This window comes from Exophiala aquamarina (assembly GCF_000709125.1).
Source record: "Exophiala aquamarina CBS 119918 chromosome Unknown aczIA-supercont1.7, whole genome shotgun sequence".
Lineage (NCBI taxonomy): Eukaryota > Fungi > Ascomycota > Eurotiomycetes > Chaetothyriales > Herpotrichiellaceae > Exophiala > Exophiala aquamarina.
This window is the reverse complement of record NW_013550581.1, coordinates 1,032,281-1,057,129: the sequence shown is the minus strand read 5'-3', so window position 1 is coordinate 1,057,129 and position 24,849 is coordinate 1,032,281. Positions and strand designations below refer to the sequence as shown.

At 50.0% G+C, this 24,849-nt stretch overlaps 9 protein-coding genes across 9 annotated transcripts; 2 read left to right on the top strand and 7 right to left on the bottom strand.

Annotated features, from left to right (window-relative positions):
- Positions 1–109: 109 nt before the first annotated feature.
- On the bottom strand, positions 110–1,885 carry A1O9_08382 (uncharacterized protein; the record flags this gene model as incomplete). Its single annotated transcript, XM_013402768.1, has 1 exon — positions 110–1,885. The coding sequence occupies one exon, from the start codon at positions 1,883–1,885 to the stop codon at positions 110–112; it is 1,776 nt and encodes a 591-aa protein (XP_013258222.1).
- A 648-nt stretch (positions 1,886–2,533) lies between these two features.
- A1O9_08381 (uncharacterized protein) lies at positions 2,534–3,043 on the bottom strand (the record flags this gene model as incomplete). Its single annotated transcript, XM_013402767.1, has 1 exon — positions 2,534–3,043. The coding sequence occupies one exon, from the start codon at positions 3,041–3,043 to the stop codon at positions 2,534–2,536; it is 510 nt and encodes a 169-aa protein (XP_013258221.1).
- Positions 3,044–4,836: 1,793 nt separating this feature from the next.
- Positions 4,837–7,128, bottom strand: A1O9_08380 (pre-mRNA-splicing factor ATP-dependent RNA helicase PRP43; the record flags this gene model as incomplete). Its single annotated transcript, XM_013402766.1, has 1 exon — positions 4,837–7,128. The coding sequence occupies one exon, from the start codon at positions 7,126–7,128 to the stop codon at positions 4,837–4,839; it is 2,292 nt and encodes a 763-aa protein (XP_013258220.1).
- Positions 7,129–7,627: 499 nt separating this feature from the next.
- On the bottom strand, positions 7,628–8,747 carry A1O9_08379 (uncharacterized protein; the record flags this gene model as incomplete). Its single annotated transcript, XM_013402765.1, has 3 exons — positions 7,628–8,240; positions 8,307–8,577; positions 8,642–8,747. The coding sequence occupies 3 exons, from the start codon at positions 8,745–8,747 to the stop codon at positions 7,628–7,630; spliced, it is 990 nt and encodes a 329-aa protein (XP_013258219.1).
- Positions 8,748–11,293: 2,546 nt separating this feature from the next.
- Positions 11,294–12,437, top strand: A1O9_08378 (triosephosphate isomerase; the record flags this gene model as incomplete). The annotated part of the gene is made up of 5 exons (XM_013402764.1): positions 11,294–11,331; positions 11,432–11,490; positions 11,653–12,093; positions 12,154–12,351; positions 12,409–12,437. The coding sequence occupies 5 exons, from the start codon at positions 11,294–11,296 to the stop codon at positions 12,435–12,437; spliced, it is 765 nt and encodes a 254-aa protein (XP_013258218.1).
- Positions 12,438–13,034: 597 nt separating this feature from the next.
- Positions 13,035–14,012, bottom strand: A1O9_08377 (uncharacterized protein; the record flags this gene model as incomplete). Its single annotated transcript, XM_013402763.1, has 2 exons — positions 13,035–13,776; positions 13,849–14,012. 2 exons carry the CDS (start codon positions 14,010–14,012, stop codon positions 13,035–13,037), a joined length of 906 nt encoding a protein of 301 aa, XP_013258217.1.
- A 790-nt stretch (positions 14,013–14,802) lies between these two features.
- A1O9_08376 (uncharacterized protein) lies at positions 14,803–15,388 on the top strand (the record flags this gene model as incomplete). Its single annotated transcript, XM_013402762.1, has 2 exons — positions 14,803–14,860; positions 14,934–15,388. The coding sequence occupies 2 exons, from the start codon at positions 14,803–14,805 to the stop codon at positions 15,386–15,388; spliced, it is 513 nt and encodes a 170-aa protein (XP_013258216.1).
- Positions 15,389–15,946: 558 nt separating this feature from the next.
- On the bottom strand, positions 15,947–16,804 carry A1O9_08375 (uncharacterized protein; the record flags this gene model as incomplete). The annotated part of the gene is made up of 1 exon (XM_013402761.1): positions 15,947–16,804. One exon carries the CDS (start codon positions 16,802–16,804, stop codon positions 15,947–15,949), a length of 858 nt encoding a protein of 285 aa, XP_013258215.1.
- Positions 16,805–19,828: 3,024 nt separating this feature from the next.
- Positions 19,829–23,662, bottom strand: A1O9_08374 (uncharacterized protein; the record flags this gene model as incomplete). Its single annotated transcript, XM_013402760.1, has 1 exon — positions 19,829–23,662. The coding sequence occupies one exon, from the start codon at positions 23,660–23,662 to the stop codon at positions 19,829–19,831; it is 3,834 nt and encodes a 1,277-aa protein (XP_013258214.1).
- Between the last annotated feature and the right edge of the window lie 1,187 nt (positions 23,663–24,849).

The following is a 24,849-nucleotide window of genomic DNA, read 5'->3' as shown; positions in this document are numbered from 1 at the left end:
ACTCAGAGCTCGGCGCCTTTTCGACGCGCATCCAGCCTCAGAAACGAAGCCAGTACAGCGGTGCGCAGACCAGACCAGCTATCTCGCATCCATCCACCCCCATCAGTGTCTACGGGTCCGTCGTATCCGCAAGCCCAACTTCATCCATGACCCTGGTCAGCACGCAAACACCCTCGACGTGACCCGTCTGCGGGAAGAAATCGAAACCCCTCAGGCTCTCGACCTCGTACCTCCACTTCCCGCCAAAGCCCTGCACCAGCAAGCCGACATCTCTTGCCTGCGTGTGCACATTACAGCTGATGTAGATAACCCGTCTGGGCCCGAAGTCACACAGCTGTTGCAGGAAGTTGTGGGACGCGCCTTTGCGCGGCGGGTCGAGGATGAGGAGCGACTGTTCCGGCGGGAAGGGGACGTCGAGGAACAGCGTACCGGCGTCGGCGGCGACGAAGCCTGCGTTGGGCACCTTGTTGTGGTGCGCGTTGTGGCGCGCGGCTTCGATGCCTTGAGCGTCGACGTCGATGCCTAGCACGGAGGAGAACGCCGGTGCTAGGCACACGGCGAACAGACCGGAGCCGCAGTACGCGTCTAGCAGGTATTTGATCGGTGGGTCGGTGGACGTGGCGGAGTCGGGCGGGCTGCACTGCTCGCGCACGTAGCTGATGAAGGTTGGGAGGATGGAGTTGTTGTTCTGGAAGAAGGCGTTCGCGATCGTGCGGAACGTCACGTCGCCGACGTACTCGGTCGTGGTGTCCAGGTGTCGTGTCGTGTATGTCTTCACGTCCTTGTGTGTCGGGTACGTGAGTGTCAGGGTTGGCTCCGCTGGCGTGTAGGTGAGCTCGCTGGTCAATGGTTGCTCGTATGGTATCACGAATGTAGCTGTGTCGTTTGTCTTCTCCGGTGCTGGCGCCACCACAGCTTCCTCGCTTGTGTTCTCGTCTTTACCCGAGCTTTCCTCCGTCGGCGCCGCGGCTCCTGTGGCAGAAGATGGGAGCACAGTTCGCTGAGTGGACTCCCGGAGTAAGATTGTCATGCCTTTCTTACGGGACTCGAATGTTCTGTGGATCTTTCGACGTTCGATTTTCATTCCCTCGTTGATGATCGGTGTGCCGATGGGGCATTGCTCGATGTCCATGACTGCTCTACGTCCCTTCTCGTTGAATCCGATGGAGGGAGGCCTGTCAATGCCATCTTTCGTGTTACTGTGAACGCCGTTGATACTGCCGAAGTGTGGTGTCAGCTTGGTTCTATAACCGTATTGTATCGGTGAACCGACGGTGTCGCCCACGGGGGGGATCAGTGACGGTTCAAGGTTCGAGAAGCGTCTGAATGCTTGTTCGACGATGCTCTTCTTGTGCCGCAGCTGATCCTCATAGGAAAGCATCTGGAGCTGACAGCCCGAGCATTTGCCAAAGTATTTGCAGCCGGGAGTGACGCCCTCGCGCTTCTCAGACGGCCGCAGGAGCTTGTCATTGTCGGTCAAGGTGTACAGTCGGTTGGGGATCTGTGGGTAAGTCCTCGCGAGCACCCTGTCACCTGGAACGGCGAAAGGGACAACGAAAACGTGATCATGCTCCTGTGAATACGCCAGTCCATCACCTGTCGAGGATAATTCTTCGATCTCGAGTTCAATCTCGGTGTGAACGGGCACCACAGGGTCGATTCGCTTTCTCGTTCTGATGGTACTGCGACTTAAGTGCTCCGTTAAGGCAGGCTTCTCTTCTACATCACCATTTGCCTCTGGACGATATTTTTCTAGTAGATCACTCGCCTCAAATGCGATGACCTCTGCTGGAAGGCCTTCAGAGCGCATGGGGAGTGACGCCAAAAGCCGTTTGTTGCCCCGCCGGTAATCGGTCTCCGGAGTGACGAGCCTGGACTTTTTCATGGCGATCAAATGAGCATCATACTCTCCTGATGCAAGTAATGGATGGAAAACAGATTCCCCGACCTCTCTGGCCTTATATGGGGAGGACCGTGGCCCTTTTCTTGCGAACCGCGATTCCCTGGGTCTGGTCCTCTTCTGATGTTGATATTGAGACTTTCCCGTCGAACAAAAGAATCTTCGGCCTGCCGAGATTTCAAATGTTCGCAACAGACGACCTCCGAACATAAATATGGCTTCAAATGAGGGTAGAAAGCGAGGTTTGGCAAAAGTGAAACTGAACACGTAACCTGGGCCTTGGATTGGCTCAAGTTGCGAAAGATTCGAAAGAAAAAAAGTTGAGCACGTGATGTAAATGGGCTCCAAACTAGCTAATCAGATTAGATTGATTGGCCGAGCATACATATACTTGGGCGACAGGTAGCACCCAATATTCTACATCGTCCTGGCTTACATAATTGGCCGTTGGGGTCCAATAACTTATCATCCATACCTAGCCAGGGACAAATGCTCAGCTTAGTTACAGACTGTGTTGCGTTCATTCACTACTAATATTCGAGGAGAGAGCTTCAAAGAAATAAAAAGTGTTTTGATTTGTTGGTTTGTACAACCCGACTAAATTGCTGACCACTGTACCCAAACCATGTAATCCTACCCGAGATTATCAGTGCGCGCCGGACTTATCGACGGGCTTCTGGACAAGGCCATCGCTCGTAGATCGCTAATTGCAGGACTGCTGCGCAACCGGGACGGCCTCTCTACCGGTTCCTCGGGTTTTCGCTTTGGGTCTGCCTCCGCCTTGGTCGTTTGTTTCGGCTTTAAAAGCTGCTTTTCCGCTTTCGCAAAGATATTAACAGCAGAGAATCGCAAAGTGGCAAGTTCTATCGGACCGCCGAATGCGCTAGCTGGCGTTCGCGACTTGAAGCGACGGATGTAATCGCCTTCTGTCAACCCGACGCCCATGATCTCCTGTGGCTCTATCGACTCGGCTTTCTCATGAGATATGGGCATGTATGCGGGTGCTGGAGAGAATATTCGAGGGGATGAGAGCTGTGGTGACGTGACATTGTATAGAGGAAGGGTGCTTGAGTCTTCAATGTGTTTTTTAGTAATCGTCATGCCCTCAATGGGGGCAAGTGGGAGTTGTACTAACCTGTGCATTTCCGGCTCAACCGAAAACTAGATTTCGAAGAGGTTGTGATCTGCATATAAGGCTGAAGCTTTCTAGCTACCCTTCGTCGCCGGCAATAAAATATGAGCATTGCGACAAAAGCGGTCACCACTATCGCTACTACGGCTGTGCCTCCAGCCACAGCCACCATACGTGTCGAGGTGGATGTCGCAGATGCAGCTGTTGATGTTGATGATGAAGTCGATCCAGCAGAAGTGGTGATTGTCAAGTCCCGTAACACTGGGATATTCTTTGACCCTAGGCCTCTTGGATCTAGAATTTCTGGATGGTGCATATCTTCAGAACAGGGCTTGCTGGAACAACATCGAAGGATCTCTGGACCGTCAAAATTTTCGCACTTCCGCCATTCACTGCCATCTGGACAGGTTATGCGCTCGGCGCCTTCAATATTGCCTCCACATCGAAGCGTAGCCATCAAGCGCTTGAAGCACCCGGGCTAATTCTGGTTTTCAGTCCCCAGCGAACGAAGTGCTGCTTCTGTCGGTTCGAATTGGCATCCACTGATAGATGATAAAGGTGCACACGGCGAAGCTTGAGATGGAAGACAAAGGGAAAGTCTTGGAAAGGAAGATATTATGAAGGCGAGGAGAGAATCGTAGAACCAAGTACGTGAGAAGGGACGAACAAATCAGACCGAAAGTATACATACCTTCACCGGCTGGGCAAACAAGTCATTCACAACGATGATCGATCCATACTACCAGCATGGGAAGACAATGTTTAACTAATCAGTAAGTATAGTGTATTCGGTTGAGCCACCACGGCCTCTCCGTCCTGCCTGAAAATCGCCAACCTGAAATATTCGAAGCCAAATGGAAAATTAGGCTGTCCAACCCCCTGTGGTAAGGGTGGCTATGCTCTGAGTCTTGCATAGCGCATATAAAACCCTGTTGCTCGTGTTAGCAAGCCCCTGCTTTCTTGCAGCTATTGATGTTTGTGCTTTAGACGATTAAACTTCATAGGCATAGGCGAAGAAAGCCGGGGTCCGATTTTAAACTAGGTGAGGCTAAAATGGGTGGTGAATCGCAGCTGTGTTCTCATGGACTTGTAACAGGTAAGTTAGTCATTTGTGCCCCTAACCGATCCGCGAGAAGAAAGCGATCATTGGTAGGAGTTTCGGACATGACGCGTATAAGTTTTGTTCCATTTATCAGCAAAGCACCCATGGATCTGGAGGAGAAGGTGTTGGGCTTGTTATTTGAAATGGGAGAGGAATTGTTACAATGCACTGTTGCTGAGCAAATATCAAACCAGTACCAGTTAGTTAACTACTAGTCAACAAGAAAGCAGGATTTACCTGCAAATCGCTAATTAGTGAGTCTACTAATCTGCTAGTGTCTGTCTAGTGGGATTCCGGCAACAGCCACTTCAAGTTTTGCTTACAAACAGGTCTCAGTTCGCCGCAAATATGCTGCTCTGACAATTATACAGGCCCCTTCTTGTCAAACCCTGGAGCCAGTACTTGCATTTGATCCCTTTATCCCGAGCCAAAGAGAGAGCAAGGTTCTCATGCACCCTTGCTGACAGGTCAACTCCTAGTCGACGGGTAGAGTTATCGAAGTATCTTCACCGCTGACGAACCCTTAAATGATCACTTTGATGCCACGTGAACCAATAGGAAAACCACCATTATGCCCAAACAGCGGAACATCGAAGGACGCAAACGAACGCATCCTCCCTGGTCACCTTTTTGTATTCTATTCATAACATATGCAAGGGGTATGAGTAGTACTGCTAAAACCGATACAACGGTGACCTTCATTCACCTCTTGATCTTTTGCCGCCTAGCGATCCTCTCGCTGAGCCGGAGAAGTGCCGTTTTGACCTCACCCTTCGGGAAAGAGTCAATTTCGTAATAGCCGGGTGCAAGATCTAGCAGCCATTCCCCACGAACACCTGTCACTGTGCGGATATAGTTCTTGCTAGTAAGAACAAACTCGTTGTAGATGACCCAGTCGCTGTCTTGGCCAAGTACCGTGCTTGGGTGAAGGAGAACAGTCTGGCTGTCCTTCACTGTAGTGTATGTCTTTCCATTGGCTTCCTTCTTCGCCACCTGCATGAAGAATCCAGACACCAAAGCTCGTCGGATATTTTCATAGTATTTCTTGTCCTCAAACGGTGTAGACATCAATTCGAGTTCTTCTCGTTCCATGATGCGTTTTAATTGGAGGCGAACATTGTCGGCTGACTGAAGAGCACGGAGACTGAGGAAGTGATCGTGACACCACTGTCGTGGATTAGCTTGCGCATCTGCACCTTTGAAGGCGTGGTATACATTGAGTAGAGTCAGATGATCTCCGTCGGGATGGGCGAATAGATTCTTCATTTCATCTGCACGCTTTCTTGCAGAAGCAGGACGAACAAAAATTTGAGGGACGGACAGTAGGGCTGTCAGACTCAAAATTTCATTCGAGCAATAGAACTCTGGCGAAGAAATGAGCATAACAGCAAGGGCAGGATCCAGAGGAAATTCCGAGGCCAATCGACCCATAGTTGTCAAGTTTCCATCATCATCAAGGCAAGCCAAATAATTCAATTCCTCTAGTGCCCGCATCAAAGTCTCAGGAGCAGGCGGGTCCATTAGATCGAAATGAACCAGGTCATCAACCCCAAGCTTCTTCAACTCCAACACTGTCGACGACAAATTCGATCTCAAAACTTCAGGGTATGTTTGTTCGATAAGCTCCTTTTTGAAAGCTCCCTCTGTGTAGAGACGGAAGCACTTTCCCGGACGTGTACGACCGGCACGACCGGCACGCTGCTGAGCAGAGGCTTTTGAGATTGGGGAAACAAGGAGGGACTCAACACGAATGCGTGGATTATAGACCTTCTGCTTGGAAAATCCAGGGTCGACCACATAGACGATACCATCAATTGTCAGAGAAGTTTCTGCAATATTAGTGGCAATGATACATTTGCGTCCAGCTCGTCCACCTGGTCGTCGAGGAGCAGGCGCGGGTTCGAAGATCTTCTGCTGTTGTGCTGGCGGCAACGTACCATACAGGGGGTACACCTTCATAGGTCCTGCATCTGCTTCTCGGATCATCTCATCGGCTTCCAAGGAAATTTTTCGGCACGCATCTTCGATCTCCTCTTCACCTGTGAGGAAAAGAAGAATATCACCATCTGCTTCAGTGGCATGAATTTGTAGTACAGTTCGGATTGCAGCCTCAACATAGTCTCGCTCTGGTTCAGGAGTGTAAAAGATCTCGACGGGATGTGTTCGCCCAGGGACAGCAAGTAGTGGCGCATCCATAAAATACCGCTGGAATTTTTGAGCATCCAAAGTTGCAGACATGATGATCAGTTTAAGGTCCGGTCTTCGCAGAACCACCTCTTTGAGAAGACCCATCAGCACATCTGTGGCCAAGGTACGTTCATGTGCTTCATCAAGAATGATAGTGCTGTATCGGGTCAGGTCGTGGTCGTTCATGGCTTCTCTAAGAAGCATGCCATCAGTCATATATTTGAGGATTGTCTTTTGACTGGTCATGTCTTCGAATCGGATACTGTAACCGACTTCATCTCCCAGTTTGACATCCATCTCTTGTGCCACACGTTCTGCAACTGACATAGCCGCGACTCTTCGAGGTTGGGTACAAGCAACTAGCTTGCGCTGTTGCTGAGGCAGATCGTCGTATAGCACGAATTGAGGAATCTGCGTAGTCTTTCCAGAACCCGTCTCACCAACAAACACCAGTATTTGTGATTTCTGATACAGTTTAAGAAATTCATCTCTCTGGGCATGTACTGGCAGGTCTCTTCTTGTCTTCAGGATGGAAAAATATCTCTCCGAAAGCGCTCGCCCTGTGAAGGGGTTGAACTTGCTGTCCTCTGCCTCGCGTGCAAGAGCAGCAGTGGTTTGGTGTCTTTGGAACTTGGCCAGCGGACCTTCGGACATTGATAGTGAGGTGGAATGACCATTGCTGTTGCCATTGGGTCCATTGTCGTACCAATGTGCGAGATACGGATTATCTTGGGGATTCATGTCGTTCGAGGTCTTTTGTCGTTTCGCAGGAGCACCGTCTAAGTTGTCCGATCTCTTCGCAGCCATGATATCGAATTTTTGTCAATTGTGAAGAATGAAGTCACCTGCAGAGGTGGACTTCCGATTGACGATTTGGGAGTCGGTCTGGGGAGGTTCCGTCCGCTGGAGACGATACAAAAAGACTTGGTAGGAATCACCACCACGTGAAAGGAGAAGTAGGCCACGTAAGTCGTAACTCAACTTTGTTTGCGCCTTGCGCAAACAAACCTAGGCACAAGTTTCGAAGATAAGAAAATTGTCGGTGGAGTACGGAGAAGCATTCATTATCGATGGATGACTTTCCTCTTTTGGTATTTTACGGCGAAGCTTTACAACCATCAAACGCAGGCTCGAGGAACTGAATACTGTGGACTGGGTTCTGGTTTTGGAAGGACGGCCATTGCAATACTACTGTATGCAGGGTGGTTATGCTACCTCTGATACCGTCATAGGTGAAGATTGATCATTATTTTCAAATTATGTAGATGTCGTGTCTATTTTGTACAACCAGGAACTTTCGAGAAGCCTACTGGAATGGATTTGGTCCTAGGTTCTCCTTGCAAACGGTTCTGCCATCAACAAGATGTAATTTGGGAATGCCTGTTGGTGCAGACATCGGGAGTGAGTCTTCACGTCGTGGCCTCCAAGTCGCAGCTCTTTGCGTCTCCAAGACTTTCGGAGCATGCACCATTCCACTGAATGGGCATCCACTGACCTCGTTGGCCTGGTTGACTTGCTCAACCGTTCTTCCGAGGCTTGTCGTGCTTTTACCGGATCTCCCTGATGAAACCGATGAAGGACGATCTGTTAAGCTATCGTCATCACTTCCGTTGCTCCCCAACACCCTCCGACCCTTGATGTAGCCTTCTGGCTCAGCTGCCTCGGCTTGTATCTCCTCCTCGTCGAGATCGTCTTCAAATTCTTTCCCATCTTCTAAGTGCCATTTGGCCAATAGATCATTCTGGATCCAAATGACCTTGCCGATTGCTTTCACGATTGCAATCTTCTGGGTCAGCTCCAGGCGAGGGTGTGAGAGGATGGCTTCGGTCATAGCATCTTGAATGTACCCCAAGCAGGCACCAAGAAAGATATAATCGACATGCAAAGGGTTTTTACGCCCTTTTCCAACGTGCATGAGACTGTCAAGGGTCAGCTAGCTCAGCTAGGCAAAGATGGAGATGGAGATTCGGAATCCGGTAGCATACCCAACTTTGTCCAAATACTGCCAGTATTCCATTTTGCTTGGGTCCGAGTTTAGTTTAGTGAGATACCATCTTAGAAACATCTTTCGATGTCGAATCTGGGAGCCTTCTTCCTTTACCCACTCATCAGGGTCTTCCTCGACCCTGCTGTCTCTCGTAGTGAAAACTCGTGCCGTGATATCGTGCATCAACAGCTTCTTGTAGACCATATTCACAATTGCTGGTATGATTTGCTTGATGTATTTTTGCCCGTCTATCAAAGCCACAACATCGTCTACATTGACCTTGAGTCAGTGATCTAGACATTCATCAGGGAATGTATTTAATGGAATACACACCTGCGCTGAACTCAAGAAACTGCTGCAGATATTGAACCCTGACAGGCAAAGAAGTGTACAGCTCCCTTCTGTCAACATGGTCCATGTTCTTTGGTAGAGCCGCCATATTGAATAATCGGTTGCTCTAAAATGCTTAGAGATGCGGTAGTGGACCCTGGTGTGGTTCGAATATTCCTGAGGCTCTCAATCAAAGATCCTCCGAGCCATGTGGAAGCACGAGGGGATCCATTGCTATATACTGAGATCAGTCTTCACACCGATCTTACTCGTACGGGCTTCCGCCGGGAATGAGAAGTGATGTGGTGGATCGATGCATAACCTTCGACTCTCTGAGGCCTTCTTCATGCAAAGTGGACATCTCCACCACGTACATGTGGTATGTGGTGTGACCTGGTTCTGTTCTCTTGTAACTTGTCACTCAGAGATTCGCGAAACCGCTAACATCCAAGCATAAGACCACTTCGAAAAATATTTTTTACAGGAGGATCCCTGTTTCCATGGCATGCAACTTGCTTTGCAGGTCACCTCCAAAAAGTGGCTATGCGCTTCACACATCCGATGTCTCGGGGCGAGCCCCCATGGCTATTTTTTCCGACGAGAACCCCCGAATTTTCCAGACAACTCTCTCGGCTGGCAGGAGAGCAGTACGTGCATGCCTTGGAATTGAGTACATATTGAGTATTTGCCTTGGCGTAACTCGAGCCCCGAGAAATTGGAATCCCAAAAATAGGGAAACGCATACGAGGTGCCGGATGATGAACCGGCAAATGCCGACTCGAACTACGGCAAAGTGGTTAGGCCCGCTCGGTCATTCAGGTTACAACCAAGTAGCCAACGGCGCCGCAGGAATGAGAGATCAACCCCTTTCTCTTGAGTCAATGAGTCTAGTAGCTTGTCGTTTGTGTTAGGGCGCGGCTCCAACAATCTGAGGAATTCGGAAAGGAGCGGAAGACAGCCAGCCAGCTCATTTCATCGCCGGGTAATTTATTACGGGGGGTTGCCCGACAAGGCTCTGATCCCTGAACGCCTCGCCTAGACGGTGGGGCTTCGGGAAACAGTTGACCTGCATTCTAACGGAAATTCTGGAAACCACAAACTTATGTTTGGACCGTACGCCGCAAACAGTGGAGTCGCGGTACCTGGCTTGCAGATTCCCTAACTAGTCACAACCTACAATCTTAGCCTCTTAATTTAAAAGGGGGTTCTCCCAGGCCTTTTGACAACGATTGTTACCGAGTACTGCGCCGGTTCATCCCACAGGTTCAAGTAGTAACTAACTCAATATGGGTATTGCACCAGGAACGGACGACCCGGAAAACTCCAAGGGTGAATTATTGACGCTTCCAAGATACATTCAGTAACTCTAAACGGAATACATCGAGCACTCTTGTAGAACAGCTTTGACCAGCTTGGGTTTGGTGCCATTTTCTCTCGACAGATAGTGTCTGCGACAAGGCTGCTACTGTACTCGTACACCGTAGATCAGTAGACTATGTAGTAAACGACTCAAGCCTGGTTCATTTTCGGTTCGTCTATTCGCAATCCGAGCTAGATTGAAACAAATACCGTAAGATGAGGCTTGCCAGCGGGTGCCAGCTGGGTGGAATGGTTCGCCATGTGGTCATAACCGAGCACCATTGTCGAGAAAGTGTGGAATGAGATCGCACAGGGCGAAGTCTCCGACCTCAGGGGCGCGTCTGTTTAGCGAGATATGATTGTAGCGAGTTTCAACCAGCATCATTAGCGATGATGCTACCAACTTTGACAATTTTCGCACTGTCGACAGCTCACGTGTCCTCGTTGAGATTGGTGATGCTTGAGGTTTGACAAAACGGGCAGAGATCCACTTTCATCGCTCCTGTGTCCAGAGAGTGTCAAGGCAAGGCGAAGGTGAATCCCGAAAAATACTGCTGAAAAAGTGCTCTTGACCTGTTACTTCAGATCGGTGACCTTCAATGTTGGGCTTCGCATTTCGTCACCCGCCTCTCCGGCTCAGGTATTCACGCACCTCAGTCAAACCGCGTCAAATATAGCTGTCTCGGAATTTCTATCAATATATTAGGCAGAACAGTTCAACGGTAAAGCGTCCCCATTACATTGGGTGTTAGATAATCACTACTGACGTAGAATTCAAGATGGAGCGTCGCTTTTAAAGCCGATAGTCGCGCCAAGCAAGGGGTAGTTTCCTTGATGAGATGGTGTTTGATCTGAATGCTAATGGGACAAGGGCAACGGGAGTAGAGGCTAGAATACTAAGTGGGCAAGGCTGGGAGCGGAATGTTAGAATGGCAGGATGTTGCGGCACTGAAAGAGCAAGAGTGTAGTGCTGCTTTAAGCTCACATGGATGCCCTTCGCGAGAAACCGGAGTTTCTTGCGGAGGCCGATAATCGATAAGATGGCATGCTCGGGACAATTCCTCTATGTTGAAATGCCCCTCGAACTCTGATTCGATGCCCCGCCGTCAACAGATGCTGTAACAGCTTTGCAGGACGAGTATTGATCCGATCCTGTTGCTTGCTTCTTGCTGTTTCCTTTTTGCCGTCTGCATTTTGCTCCCAACGATTCTTTGAAAGCTTACGTTCTTCTACTCCTCGATCTTTGAAGTCTGGAAACAACATACACTCAACGAATAATCCCAAACAACCGCCATCATGGGCCGCAAGTTCTTCGTCGGAGGTAACTTCAAAATGTATGTGTTGTTACTGGTACCTGAAGCTCGCCCTGGTTTCACACAAATCTTCTTGTCTACTTCCAACAAAATCTGGTGCTGATGATACTCTACAATTCAGGAATGGAACTATCAGTTCCATCAAGGAAATCGTCCATAACCTCTCAACCGCCAAGCTGGGTATGTTCAATGGCTCTCCTTCCTCCCATTTCCCTTTCTCCGGCTACTTTTTCGTAGGCACAAAAGCAAGAGGACGCAAGATACTCCACTAGTTGAATTGGGTCAATCTTTTATGTACGTTGGAGTCGAGCAAATACTGACCACTGGCATTATCCATTCTAGACTCGAACACCGAAGTCGTTGTGGCTCCCCCATCCCTCTACCTTCTATTGACTCGCGAGCACCTTGGGCCCAACATTGAGGTGGCTGCCCAGAATGTCTTCGACAGACCCAACGGTGCCTTCACCGGCGAGATCTCTGTGGCTCAACTTAAGGACAGCAACATCACATGGACACTGTTGGGCCACTCCGAGCGCCGGACCATTCTCAGAGAAGAGGACGAATTCGTGGCATGCAAGGCTAAGGCTGCGCTAGACGGTGGAATCGGCGTCATTCTATGTTGTGGTGAGAGCCTCGAGGAGAGAGAAGCAGGCACTACCGTGGATGTGGTCACCAGACAACTGGCGGCAGTGAACAAGTCAATTGGCAAGGATGGCTGGAAGAACGTTGTTATTGCCTACGAGCCCATCTGGGCCATCGGAACCGGAAAAGTTGCCACGACTGGTATGAGTGAATCCTTGAATTCTATCTCTCAGCATCGCAATTGTCCAGCATACTAATCAGAGGTCCGTTGTGCAGAACAAGCACAAGAAGTCCACGCAGCCATCAGAAAATGGCTCTCCGAATCGGTGAGCCCAGAAGTTGCTGAGGCCACGAGGATTATCTATGGTGGCAGTGTGTCCGAGAAGAACTGCAGAGAACTGGCCAAGCAAACCGATGTGGATGGTTTCTTGGTCGGTGGTGCCAGTCTCAAGCCTGCCTGTAAGCTGACCTGTTTGTTGTCGTTTGCATCGTATGCTAACTTGACTCCTCTCACAGTTGTCGACATCATCAATGCCAACATCTGATTTTGTGGAATCGATACGAAGGCTGAAGTCTTGGTGAGACAAGTGGATGCGACATGCCTAGCCTGCTGGATGCGTCCCCACGGGAACTCGTTAAGTCCACCCAAGTCTAAGACATAAACCTAAAGAAGATAAAATACAAAAAGCGAGAGTGAGAACGAGAGCAGGGTTGCTCCATCCTTTCTGATTCTCCACGCTCCAAATTGATGCCAGAAGCCCATCAGGCTGCCTTCCCAGCCTGCACACACACAGTTCTACCACGTTTCGGGTTCGACTGTGAACTGACGATAACGTCGGTAGAATAAGTTATGAAAGAGATCATTATGATTGCAGGTACAATTTTCGGGTCAACATTCGACGCACCCGTTTTCACAAACGCCATGTTTGCTGAGATTCGAAAATTACTATAAGCTCGAGGACCAAATGGTACTCATTTCCTAGCATCGCACTGTGTATTCTCTCAAACTTGAAATTGCGATTCGGGAACCTATCCTCTTCATGTTTTGACGCCCAATGTTAGATTTTCTTTTTCAATTTGGTCACAGCTCTTTGCTGTTCTTTCCCCCCTCTTCACGTCAGCCATGGACACATCATCTCCTCTCAAGCAGTAGCAGCCCATGCATTCCTGAAATTGGTCAGACCAGCCATCATGCCCAAGAGGCCGATAACACCCGTATTCAACCCAACACCTTCAGGGTAATTACTATACTGCACGGCAACAGGAAGCCAGTAGGCAGCAGTCATGAACTCATTCCACCACCTGCGATCAAACTCCTCCTTCTCCTTCGCAGACCTGGTTGAGGCGCGCGATTTCTCTAGCTCGGCCTCGCGCCACAAGCGCAGGAAATCCGACGATACGCCGACGAGCCACGCGCGACAGCTCCAGGCAACCCATTTCGCGACGCCGCCGCGCTTCTCCAGCACAGAGACCGGCACGATCCCCTTGCCCGCCAGATGGTAGATGTTCTCGATCAGTTGGAACCCAATGTAGCCTGCGCATTGGAGGAGGGCGATGCGGTGGAGAGCGGGGTCCATCTCTTTGGATGTCTTCCGAGATAGGAGCGTTTTCATCCAGATGTAGAGAGGGAGGAGCCCTGTCAGGCGCAAGCTCGTGCGGGTGTCGGAGATAAGGGCTCCGAGCGGTGTGAGGAAGGACGTTGCTGCTGCAGTTGTTGCTGGTGCCGCGACGATGGGCGCTTTGGACGCCCGCCCCACGATGCGTGAGATATAGGCGATGACGGCAGCTCGGGTGGGCGACTGTGCGTGGAGGTATGCAGCGACGTAGAGAGAGTAGTTGAGCGTCGACAGGGCCGCGCCCAAGCCGGCGGTTGTTTTGATCATTCTATTCCAGTTGCAGGAAATGTCAATCCTACTGCTCCTTGAAAGTGGTTATGACATATCTTTGTCTACGTACTTGCTCAAGCGTACTAGCAGCTCATCGGCCTTGGAGACCGTCGTCGAAACTGCACCGGGCAGATTCTGGGGCGGCTTGACGGGCTCGAGACCTCGCTTCTCTGGAGCCGAAGGTTCCTGCGGGACCACAGCTGGGTCTGGGTGAGTCGCCTCTGTGCTGGACATGTTGGCGAGGGTTTCTTGTTTCTTTGCTGGGAAACTACCGAGGGAATGTTAAGGGGGGAGTAGAGTGGAATGAATATATGTCTTGCAGTCGGTGGCTTATCAGATGTATGTAGGCCCGATGCCGCGCAAGGCAGAGTTCGTATGACTAGGTATAGTGCAATTTAAAGAAGCAGAGCTTTAATGGAACTGCGAATGATCACAAAAGCGAACAGCAATCTAGAAACAGGATTAGTCTACGTGACCGCAAAGCTGGGGAGTGTCTTGTCGAATGGCCTTGGATCCGCATATCCGATCACTTTCGCTTCTCGGAAAGCCGAGGTCTTTTTTGACGGCCAGCGGCTGCTACTACTATTTCCGGCGGCCGAATTCGGGGAAATGTCACGTGAAGAGGTGGAATAATACGGCAGATTATAATCCACACAAACGTCGCGGAGGAATGACCTGAGCCACGTGCAATCACGTGGCGTTTGCCCCATCCCACCAATGTCACGTCATTGCGCATCCGCTCCTCAGCCTCGCCCTTGCCACTTATCCCAAGCCCGTTCCGCCACGCTTGAAGCTGCGCCTCCGTCCGAGTACTCTGTACCTTATCCAGTGAGAGGCCTTTTCTTGCCATCATCAGGCATCCACCATTCTTTGAACTGAGAAGCAGGACCCTTATGCCGTATCAACCAACCTATCGTCATCTTAACTGCAATATCTCTCCCACTCTTCTTTCTGTGATTTCTATCCTCCCATCCAATCTATGCCCTCTCGACGAATTTCCCCTCGCGATCGGGTTGTTATCAGCATGACTTGCGGCGATATCTTCCTCGGCTTCCTAGCCATCCTCTTCCCTCCTATTGCAGGTAAATCTTTCGCCCATCCACAATCCTCCTGGAGAAGGATCTTTCAATAGGCTAACACGAATACTCCATCCAGTCTGGATCAAGTCCGGCATCTGCTCTGCGGATTCCCTGATCAACATTCTCCTGTGCTGCTTGGGCTACATCCCAGGTCTCATCCATGCATGGTACATCATCTCCCGCAACCCCGAGCAAGACTACGACTACGAGGCGATCCCCAACGCCGAGAACGGCGAGCGTGTTACATATTACTACGTGCGACATGAGCCAGGACGACTCGACTACGGCACCGCACAACAGCAAGGCCAAGGCCAGAACCGCCCCGCCCCGCCCCCTCCCAATACAAAGAGTAAGCCTACCTATAGCGGTTACAGCAACACTTCCAACGGCCAAGGAAGCAGCAGACCAGCACCCCCCCCTCCTCAGCCTGCCGAGGGTCCAAGTGTAGGTGCTGGGGGTGAGGAGCCAGGCGCCCCGCCCAGCTACTCCGAGGTCGTCAAGGGCGATAACAAGATCCAGAGCCAGGACTAGACAGAGGCAATGCACGTTATAGAAGAATCGAGTTATCTCCAATGGCGCACACGTTACAAGTTTCACGAGTCCAAAATGAAATACTTATGGACAAGAAGAGTGGGTTTTGGTTTTGAGCAAGTTATGGCTGGGTGTTTTCTTGTTTGTATTTCCGGTACTGCTTCATTGCTGCACTGTACGCAAGGGCTAGGGATTGGGAAAATCATCCATAGGACATGGGATGGAATTCAGCTCGCTAGCTATACGGGTAGCTCGTTATATCGATGAAACCAGCTGTTGTCTCTAAGACTGGCACCGCACTAATCATCTGCTTGTATCAATGAAGAGAATCTTGAGTCTTAGGACCAATCCATCACCATCATCTCTTGCGTAACTTTTTGGATATTGTAACCTATAGCGAAATCTCAAAAAGGGGGGAGCAAGACCACGTTACTGCGCAAAGAACAACCGTACAGACCTGTAGAAAAGTGTGTATACGCACAAAGCGGATTGAATCCGCTATCCCAAAAGTTCATGTGCAAACCATCCACCACACCAGTCTTCATCACCGATCGTCGATCACCGAGCATCATCATCATCACAGTCCACCAAACCAACGACCCTGATCTCAACGGGACTACACTGCCCGGCCCAGTTCTCGGTGTAGAGGTTGTAGAACTCGCCGCTGAGGCACTGCCAGAAGGTAGTCGAGTTTCCGAGCGCGAGGGCCATCAGGCCGCTGTCTGTTGTTGCTGCTGGTGGTGTGCCGATGTCGGCGTCGGGGTCGGCGGAGACTACAGGACAAACGGACCAGCCGCTCGTATAGAGGGCGCCGGACTGGGGCGGCCCGTCGAATTGGAATTGGTAGTTGGACGCGATGTAACCGGTGCGGTTGAGCGCGTCGTAGAGGTTGTTGTCCGAGAGGGTCAGCTGTAGCGTCGACTGCGTCAGGCAGGACACCAGGCTGAGCTTTGGGGCGGTGCTCGCGACCGTACTGCTTGGTAATTGGGATGTCGTGGTGGAGATTGAGAATGTGGTTGGCGCGGGAGTCGGAGAGCGGGTAGCAGGTAGGCGAGGATTGCCGGTAAGTATCGTGCTCGATGGCAAGGCTGGGGTAGCTTCCAGATCCACATCCAAATCTCCAAGGGATGGACTTGACCCTGTTGGACGCCCGCAGGGGTGCTCGTCTCCTCCTCCCGTTGCGTCGTGGGGGGTTGCTGAAGCCGTGCCCGGCACGGCTGCGCGAGGCACTGTCGTTATGGCAGGATTCTGGATCTGACCATCGCCTATCTGTGTGACTGGCGCCATGGTCACGGTGTGCATTCCGCCCTGGATCTGGCCATCGCCAATTTGAGACACTGGTGCCACTGTCAGGACCGGTGCTGGCCTGTTGGAGGAATATGCGTGAGCAGCGTCGTTCCATTCGAGAGGAGTCATGGACTAAGGAGCATACTCACTGGGAAGTGCTGGTCACCTGCCTCCCTATCAATCTGGTCGGAAAGGCGAAAGTTGTAATGTTGACCACCGCGATCCCAAATACACGGGGGTATGAAGCTGAGCAGCCATGAGGCGGTAGTGCAGAGGGTGCAATTGCTGCTGTTACTGCCTGTGGTGCTGGGACTGGTATGGGTATAGGAGAAGCTTGACAATGCACAACCAACAAGAGCAATGATATGATGGTATATGTCATATTAGGACGGGGTGATTTTTGCGTGTGATGAAGTGTATCGTCTCGATGATTTGAGAAGGACTGGTGTTTTGGGGAGGAAGATGAGACAAAATGACAAGCCTCTTTCATACATTTCCATTCATATATCATTTCCACTTGGTGTCTTCATACCAGTGTGCTGTAGAATGTCCAAGTCCAAGAACTAGCCATCGCTTGGAACCAAGATGCGGTTCACTGGGACTGGAGGAGAAGCCGTGCGTCCCATCCCAACTCTCTCAGGAATGCGAGCCTGGGACAAGGCTGGTCTCCCCTTGGAAGCCATTGTTCATGGACACATCAGCCGAGGGAACGAGGTAGTCCTTCTCGAGGACAGACAGGGATACAGTCGCTGGTGTGAAGCTGAAGCTCGCTCTGTAGCTGATCATTATATTGAGAGATATTGCCATGGAAAGGGAGCCAGGACCGGGTGAGAAAATAGTAGGAGACCCTGGATTTGGTCAGACGGTCATTTGAAGGCACAAGTGGCTGGCAGGCAGCCTGACGCCCGCATGGAATGTGCCTTACAAGCTTCCCCTTGCAGCCATCAAAAGTGTTGCTGTCGACGCTATGAAATAAATGTGATCGATAGGGATCTCGAGATCCCTTATCGTGCTCGTGAATAAGTATCGATCATGTTGTCCTGCTCGCGGGCTCTATCCTGACTTGCTCTATTATCCCCCATAACGTGTCGCGTGAATTACCATTCTCGCTCTGCTGCTTTACGACTGGAAGACTCAAGTGCCCCAAGTCCAACTTACTCTCGCTTTCGCCGAGGCATTTATCATTGTTCTCAGTAGGCAATTGAAGCGCAAGTGAAGACAAACAGGCAGCGCACGAGATGAAAGTTCACTGGAAATGAGGCACTTGCTCTTCACTCTGAGCGAAGTTGCTTTCATTTACTCTGACTTCGCTCATTTGCGTTTGGAACTTGCTGAACTTCAACCAAACTTTCCTACCCTCACAAGTTACACTGTTTCCTAACCTCGAAACAAAGACAGGGTCACAGTGCGGGTGAGACACACCTGTCTCTCGACCTACAAATGTCTCCATCAACAGATCCGTGTGGCCTGACCGAGCTGCCTCATCTGGTCGAGCTGACTAAGAGGCCTCCGGCAGATTGATTCGTATCATCCAGTCTTCAAGCTAATACCACTAATCAACCAATTCGCAGTTTCGCGTCAACAAGTTCTGTGACAGTGCTCGTCGACCCGGAGCGCTACAGTTCCTCGATTCCAAAAAAAAAAGGTGCTTATGACATCCTGTCGTTTCTTTGAGAAGTGTCTCAGTATCGAATTGGAGGAGCAACAAACCAACGAAGTGAAGCTCCCTGATGACAATTGTCTGGCCTCCGACCTGTTCCTCAGATGGGTCTTTTTCAAAACAGTTCCTACAGCAGACAATTACGAAGAAGTCTTCGCTCTCATAACTGGCTGGGTTTTAGCCGACAAAATCTATATGCCTGTATGGCAGAACAGACTCATTGGCTACATCTAGCTGTTCTTCCAATCTCGTGAAATGCCGCTGTCATATCTTGTCTGGGTTCGCGAACATGCTGGAAAAGATAGTCGCTTCTTCAAGCTTGGACAAGCGGAATTGGTACGTGATCTTGTATATCCCACCAAAATATGGTCAGAACAATGGAACTCCGACCTTGTGAAGTTGATAGGCACTTCAGTGCACATGACATGATCTCTAGCTTGGTTAAAGCTGCATATGAATTGGGACGGACAGGCTAGCGTCATTGGAGAAGTGATTGCCACGTCAAGTTTGGTGATACTGACAACAGCACGAGCAACTGCCCCTGAAATGGCAACAGTGATTGCGAGGGCGGATAAATAAGATTCTGAAAGGACTCAGACGACTCGCGAGGCGCTCAACGCGGCTTTCCACTTTCTGAACTTGATGAGACAGAAACCAAAGAGGGAGAGCGTCCACAGAGAAATGCAAGAAGTGCATGAGCGGCCATGCTCGTTATCAGAGAAGAAAAGCCTCGACAACAAGTTTGCAAGCAAAAATAGGAGGTTCAGGGAGACAGCCTTACCTGAATATCTTGTCAAGAGCCGATGATTCAGGTTACCATATCCTCTCAGCCTTGGACCGAGAAAGCACATCTCACAGTTGAATTTGTAGCCCTGCGGGAGACGTGACTTCGCAATAGACAATTAGTTTAGCACCACACAGCATTGGATCATTCTTCTCGATTCCCGGCCTGGCCTCAGACAGTTAGAAGTCACGGTCGCGATGGCCGGTAGATAGAATCCGTCTGCATAGTGGATAAGCAATGTCAACTGGCCATACACCCACTCTTACTACACCTAGCACAGTTTCCTTCCCTTCCCAAGGAGCCGCCTAGGAGTAACGAGTGCTTCTCTGGTCCCCTTCTGATGGTTTGATCTAACTCTGCACATCCTGCTCGGATGAATCTTGGGTCATTGATCGAGCACGCCAGTCATAAGTCTACGGCACGAAATATCTTAAAGTGTGTGTTTGTGTGTGAGTGAAAATGTATCGATGTTCTATTCGCTAATCCCAATAATCGCAACCATCTGCGTTGCAGCGAGAGCCCTGTTTCTCTCTTCATAACCCATAGTAGTAATAGTACAGGAGGTAATAATGCTAATAATGCCGCAACCACCAATCTCCTTTGTAGTAATACAAAAACGAATACCCACCAATTCCCATTGTTATACCAATACCCATCGATCCAATTCATCATTCATCAATTCATTCCGTTCATTCATTCATTTATTCAATCATGCAAAGCATGGAACAGCGAGGACACCTCGCTCCGTAAGTCTTGTCCATTCTTTATCGTTCTTGGTCATTAATTCTGTTCGACGCAATTGCATGCCATCAAGCTGCACGAGATTGTTGCAGTTTTCTGCCAGGAGCGCTTCCATGGCGCGTCTTCTCATAGATGTTGTGTCGTCTAGTCGTTTGAGCCAGCTAGGGTCGCTCTTTGGAGACCCTAGGGGTAGACGGTATGTTGCGTCTTCTCTGGCTGGCTGGGAGATGCCATCCATAGACGCAGGGCAGTAGAATCCTACTGTCAGGGGATTCTCGCGCATGTCAATTTCTCGCAAAGCAGGGAGTTTTCCCAGCAAGACACATGTTCGTCTCATTCTGTAGATACGGTTTTGTGCAGCAAACATGTGTGTCAGCTTGTGCATGCCTCGGAGCGGTGATAGCTCCTTGATGGCATTATAGTTCAGGTTCAGTTGACGACAATTGGGGAAGTATGATCCGAACTTTTCTGGAAGATCTGAAATGCCACAAGCTGCTAGCTCCAATGCTCGGAGGTTGTAGTGTGGCAGGCTCGGTAGAGTGAATGAGCCATCCACTACTGTATTGGATGAAAGCCGAATTTGACGGCATTCGTTGGGAGTTGATAAAATGAAATCAACAATGTTTGGAGCATCAGCTTGATCTCGTAATGACAACAATTCGAGATGGAATGCAGCTGACAATTCTGGAATCTCGTTGATAGAATTGAAGTCAAGATCCAAACACTTGAGCATAGGCATAGATTTCAAGTTGATACTTGTCAACATGTTGTTTGATGCTGTGAGTTTGCGGAGACCATAGAGATGAGCTGACTTCTCAGGTAGCCACTTCTCAATTGCGTTTTGGCTAATATCAACCTCCTGTAGATCCTGAAGCTTGTGGAGATTTAGGACTTCTTTGAGTTGATTGTGGCTGAGATCCAAAGTCCTTAAACGACGTAGCTTGGCCTCTGAAAAATTGACTGCTGAGATTTTGTTGTCACGAACCTCAAGATGGAGAAGGCCTCTGAGTTTGAAAATGCCAGTAATGTTGGTGATGTGGTTGTTGTTTGCCTTCAAACTTCGAAGATGTGTCAAAGAGCAGAATCCATCGAGGTTCTCAAGCTTGTTACCAGACACATCTAGATATTGTAGATTAGTCAAATGACTCCAAGATGTCAAGTCGCTCAACATGTTGTTGTGCATGTCCAAGGTTCGGACACAACCAGGCAGACCTTCGACATGCTCAACCATGTTCTCAGGAAGCGAAACCTCTGTAACACGTGGAAGGTACTCCTTCAACTTGTGAACGGATGCCAACTTTCCTGGTGCAATGTTGATTTTTCGGAGCTTATCCCAAAACAAGGTATCACCTACAGCATCGGTGACGACCTTCACAAGTGCATCAACGGAGAGAGCCATAGAACCATGCGCTTGTCGGAGTGCTGAAGGATGGTGACGTTCTTGAACAAAACTTTGATTCTTGCCAGAATCAGTTTGATGGAGTGTGAACTCCGAAAGGGGAGTCAAGGACAGGATGCTTGCCTTTGGAGCTGGTGTCACTTGGATAGCTGGTTTTGACACGGGCACTACACTCATGTCGGTGATGTCGGCGGCCTCCTGTCGTTCAGGGAGTTTGGCTTCGACTTCAGGGAGCTTGATTTCTGGAAGCTTAGCTTCAGGGGCGGTCTCCAGGAGCACATCCCTAAAGTCTGAACCGGAAGGTTCCCTGAATTTGTTGAGGAAGCTTGCGACCTCAGGAGTGTGTTTAGAAATGTTAGGATTCCGGTTTCGACGCGGACGACGGCTGCCTTCTCTTGACGGCGGCCTCTCGAAAGGCTCCTTTGATGAGTCGGAGTCGTACTCCATGTCATGTGTGGGCTTGGTGGTCGGTGCTGCCACCTGGACCTCGATGTTTTGGTTTTTGACAGAAATCTGACCATCTCGAAGCGTCTTACGCCTCTTTGTGGTCGTTCTGTCAATTTTTGGAGCTGCAGCGACTTGCTCCGGTGACACATCGACTTTGAACCCTATTGCATCTGTAGAGTCCTTTAGAAGAGCAGCCATTGCGGCACTAACAACGTTTGGCTCTGGAGCTCTGTAGACGCGAACATTTGGGTTCATAAACTCTGGCAAGTTCAACGAGGGTCGAGGAACCTCTTTTTCGAAAGTAAAATCATCCAAAGCACCATCACCAAACTGACTCGCATTGATTGCAGCATCTGCCTTTGCGGCCTTTGCGGCGAGCTTAGCGCCGAGGTCGTCAAACGTACTGTCTGGGTCTTCCTCAAATTTGCTCAGGATGCGGTTCAACTTATTGTTAGTGTATGTGTCGCGATTTCCGAACAGCTTTAAAGGACTTCCAGATGGTGAAGGCTTGACACGTGCATATGCTGGGGTTTCAGGTGCACTTTTGCTGCTGTGACTGAGATCGATTTTACCATCGCTCAGTCGTAAATGCGGTGGTGGAGAGCTGTTGACACGCGCATCTACGTGACGGATGACGCTTGCATCTACTGGAGTGTCAGGTGCACCTTTGCTGCTGTGGCTGGAGTCGATGTTACCATCTCGCAGTTCTGAGTGCTGTGGTGGGGAACTGTTGATATGTGCGTCAAGATGATGGATGATACTTGTATCTGCTGGGGTGCCCGGTGCACTTTTGCTGCTGTGACCGTGATCAATGTTATCATCGCTTAGGCGTGAATACCGTGGCGGCGAGCTGTTGATGGTAATTGAGGCACGGCCTCCAGAGACATTGATGCGGATGGGAGCACAATGTGAAGAGACAAGTTGGGAGGACTCGTCATTGGAGCTGACATCTTGTCCAAGTGTAGAGACGTCACTTGCAGCAAGCATGGCCTTCTTGTGGTTCTGGATGGCCTTGTAGGTTGAGAAACCTTCAGTACCCATGGAAAGGTCATCTGGTAGCGACGAAGACGTTATGTCTTGGTCAGTTGGTGGACTGATATGACCATAGCTGATCTCCTTGTCGCTAGAGCTAGATGAAGGACGAGCATCTGTACTGGGAGCCGCGATTCCTATCTTCGCTTCGAGTCGCTCAACGTCCTGTTTGAGAGAATTGAGTGTCTGGAAAACAGCAGCTTCACAGATCAAATCTTGCTTCGACATAGTGATAGGGCTGATTGTTTCATTCTTCATCTCTTCTTGGCCGCTGGTGGTTCTCCATCTAGGGTCACGGAAGGATGAAGCCTTCATTGGGTAAACGCTGCTAGAAGGACTTAGAGATGATGAGTTGGGATCAACAGGTCGTTTTCGCACGAAAGAAAGAGAAACGGCTTCCTCATCTTCCTCGTGGACGACTTCCAAGTCATTCGCACGTTGTCTTGCAGAACGGAAGCTGCTGAACTGTTGTGAGGAGTTGCGCGCTGCTGGGAGTGTGAATGGTCTTCGAGACTTTTCATCGGGCTTGTCAAGCTCGTCCTCGAAGTGAACACGGGTGGGAGTTCGCTCCTTGAAAACACCTTCCAGTTTGGATGGGGAGAAGAGATCGAATCCATCGCTAGTGAGCTCTTCTCCCTTTTCCAGTCTCTTTTTCCACTCAGGTGTCTCAGCATTTGATGGAGGCTCACGCACAGAGTGGCGTAGTACTGAATTCTGAGAATCAGATAACACGCTTGAAGAGTTGTTGGTCGTTGTACTGGGTTGTCTCTGCATCTCGGCAGAGCCAAGAGCGTTCAGAGTTGAAGCAGAGCTTTTTTGCAAAGCAGCACGGGCAGCACGGGCAGCCTGGGCAGCCTGGGCAGCTCTGCCACGGGAGGAGCGCAAGTTGAGGTGCCCGCTAGGAGAAGGCAGATCCTTACGCATGTTGCTAGTAATGTGTGGGATGCTGCTTTCCGAGCCTGAAAGTGAGATGCTGCCACGTTTGCGGCGGAGGGGTGGTGAGCGAGACCCTGATGGCGAAGAGCTTGAGTGAGGTGGGGATGATGAGCCTTTTTGGGAGACCCATTCCTCATCAGCCAACTCCAACCACGGGTCCATCTTGTAGGACGGGTGTGTTGGTAATTGAGTTGAAGTTGTGGAAGATTTTCAGGTTTGTTCAAGTCTGTTCAGGTTGTTCAAAGTGGTGTGTGCAAGTGTGTGCAAGTGTAAAGGTATGAGGTGCGAGCAATGAGAATCAGTAATGGGTGTGAGCAGTGAGAATGAGATTGCGTTTGAGCTATGAGTATGCTTGATCGAGCAGTATAGAGAGTCAAGTTGGAATGCGTACGAGTATGGGAAAAGGTGGAAGTCCTCGTGGAGGGGAAAGTCCAGTATATGTAGGGGAGACTGCGGTGTTGATGCGACTCGCGAAACTTTTCATGGACGCGTGTGGTGGAGCATAACTGGGGCAAAAGGCGAAAAAGGCGTCAAAGAGATGAACAGCCGCGCGCTGTTATGAATGCTATAGTACGGATACTGTGAGGGCTGGATCGCCTTCGAAACGTATGGTTGTGGTGTTCCAGACTGTTGGACATAATGTGGACTTGGATGCAGTCAATCAGGCGCAGAACCACAAATGGAATTATGATGATTTTCCTGCCCCACGTGACGCGTCGCCCCAGCAACCACAACAACGTTCACGGAAACTGTATATAACGTTCTTCGGATGCCCAACGGCTTTTTGGTACCAGTAAGAATCCAGTATACTAACGATAATCGACAACAACACACAGCATATTTACAACTCCAAGTATCCATAAAGAGGAGTTTGGTTGAAGTGCGCACCCACTCCTGGCCATGCCTCCCTTTTGCCTCCACGAGCGTTGAGTACCACCGAGAATCCGGTATACTAAGGCCCATCGACAATAATACATAACATGTTTACACAACAAGTGCCCACAAAGAGGAGTATGGCGGGCCAACAAGCCATACTGCTCTTTCTTTTGCCCCCGCAAGCTTTGAAGACCTGTGAGAATGCGGTCCACCGGAGGACGATCAACAACATCACAATGGATGACTGGTCTTACAACTCAATCCTGTTGTTGTGATTGCGAGAACTACTATTATTGCTA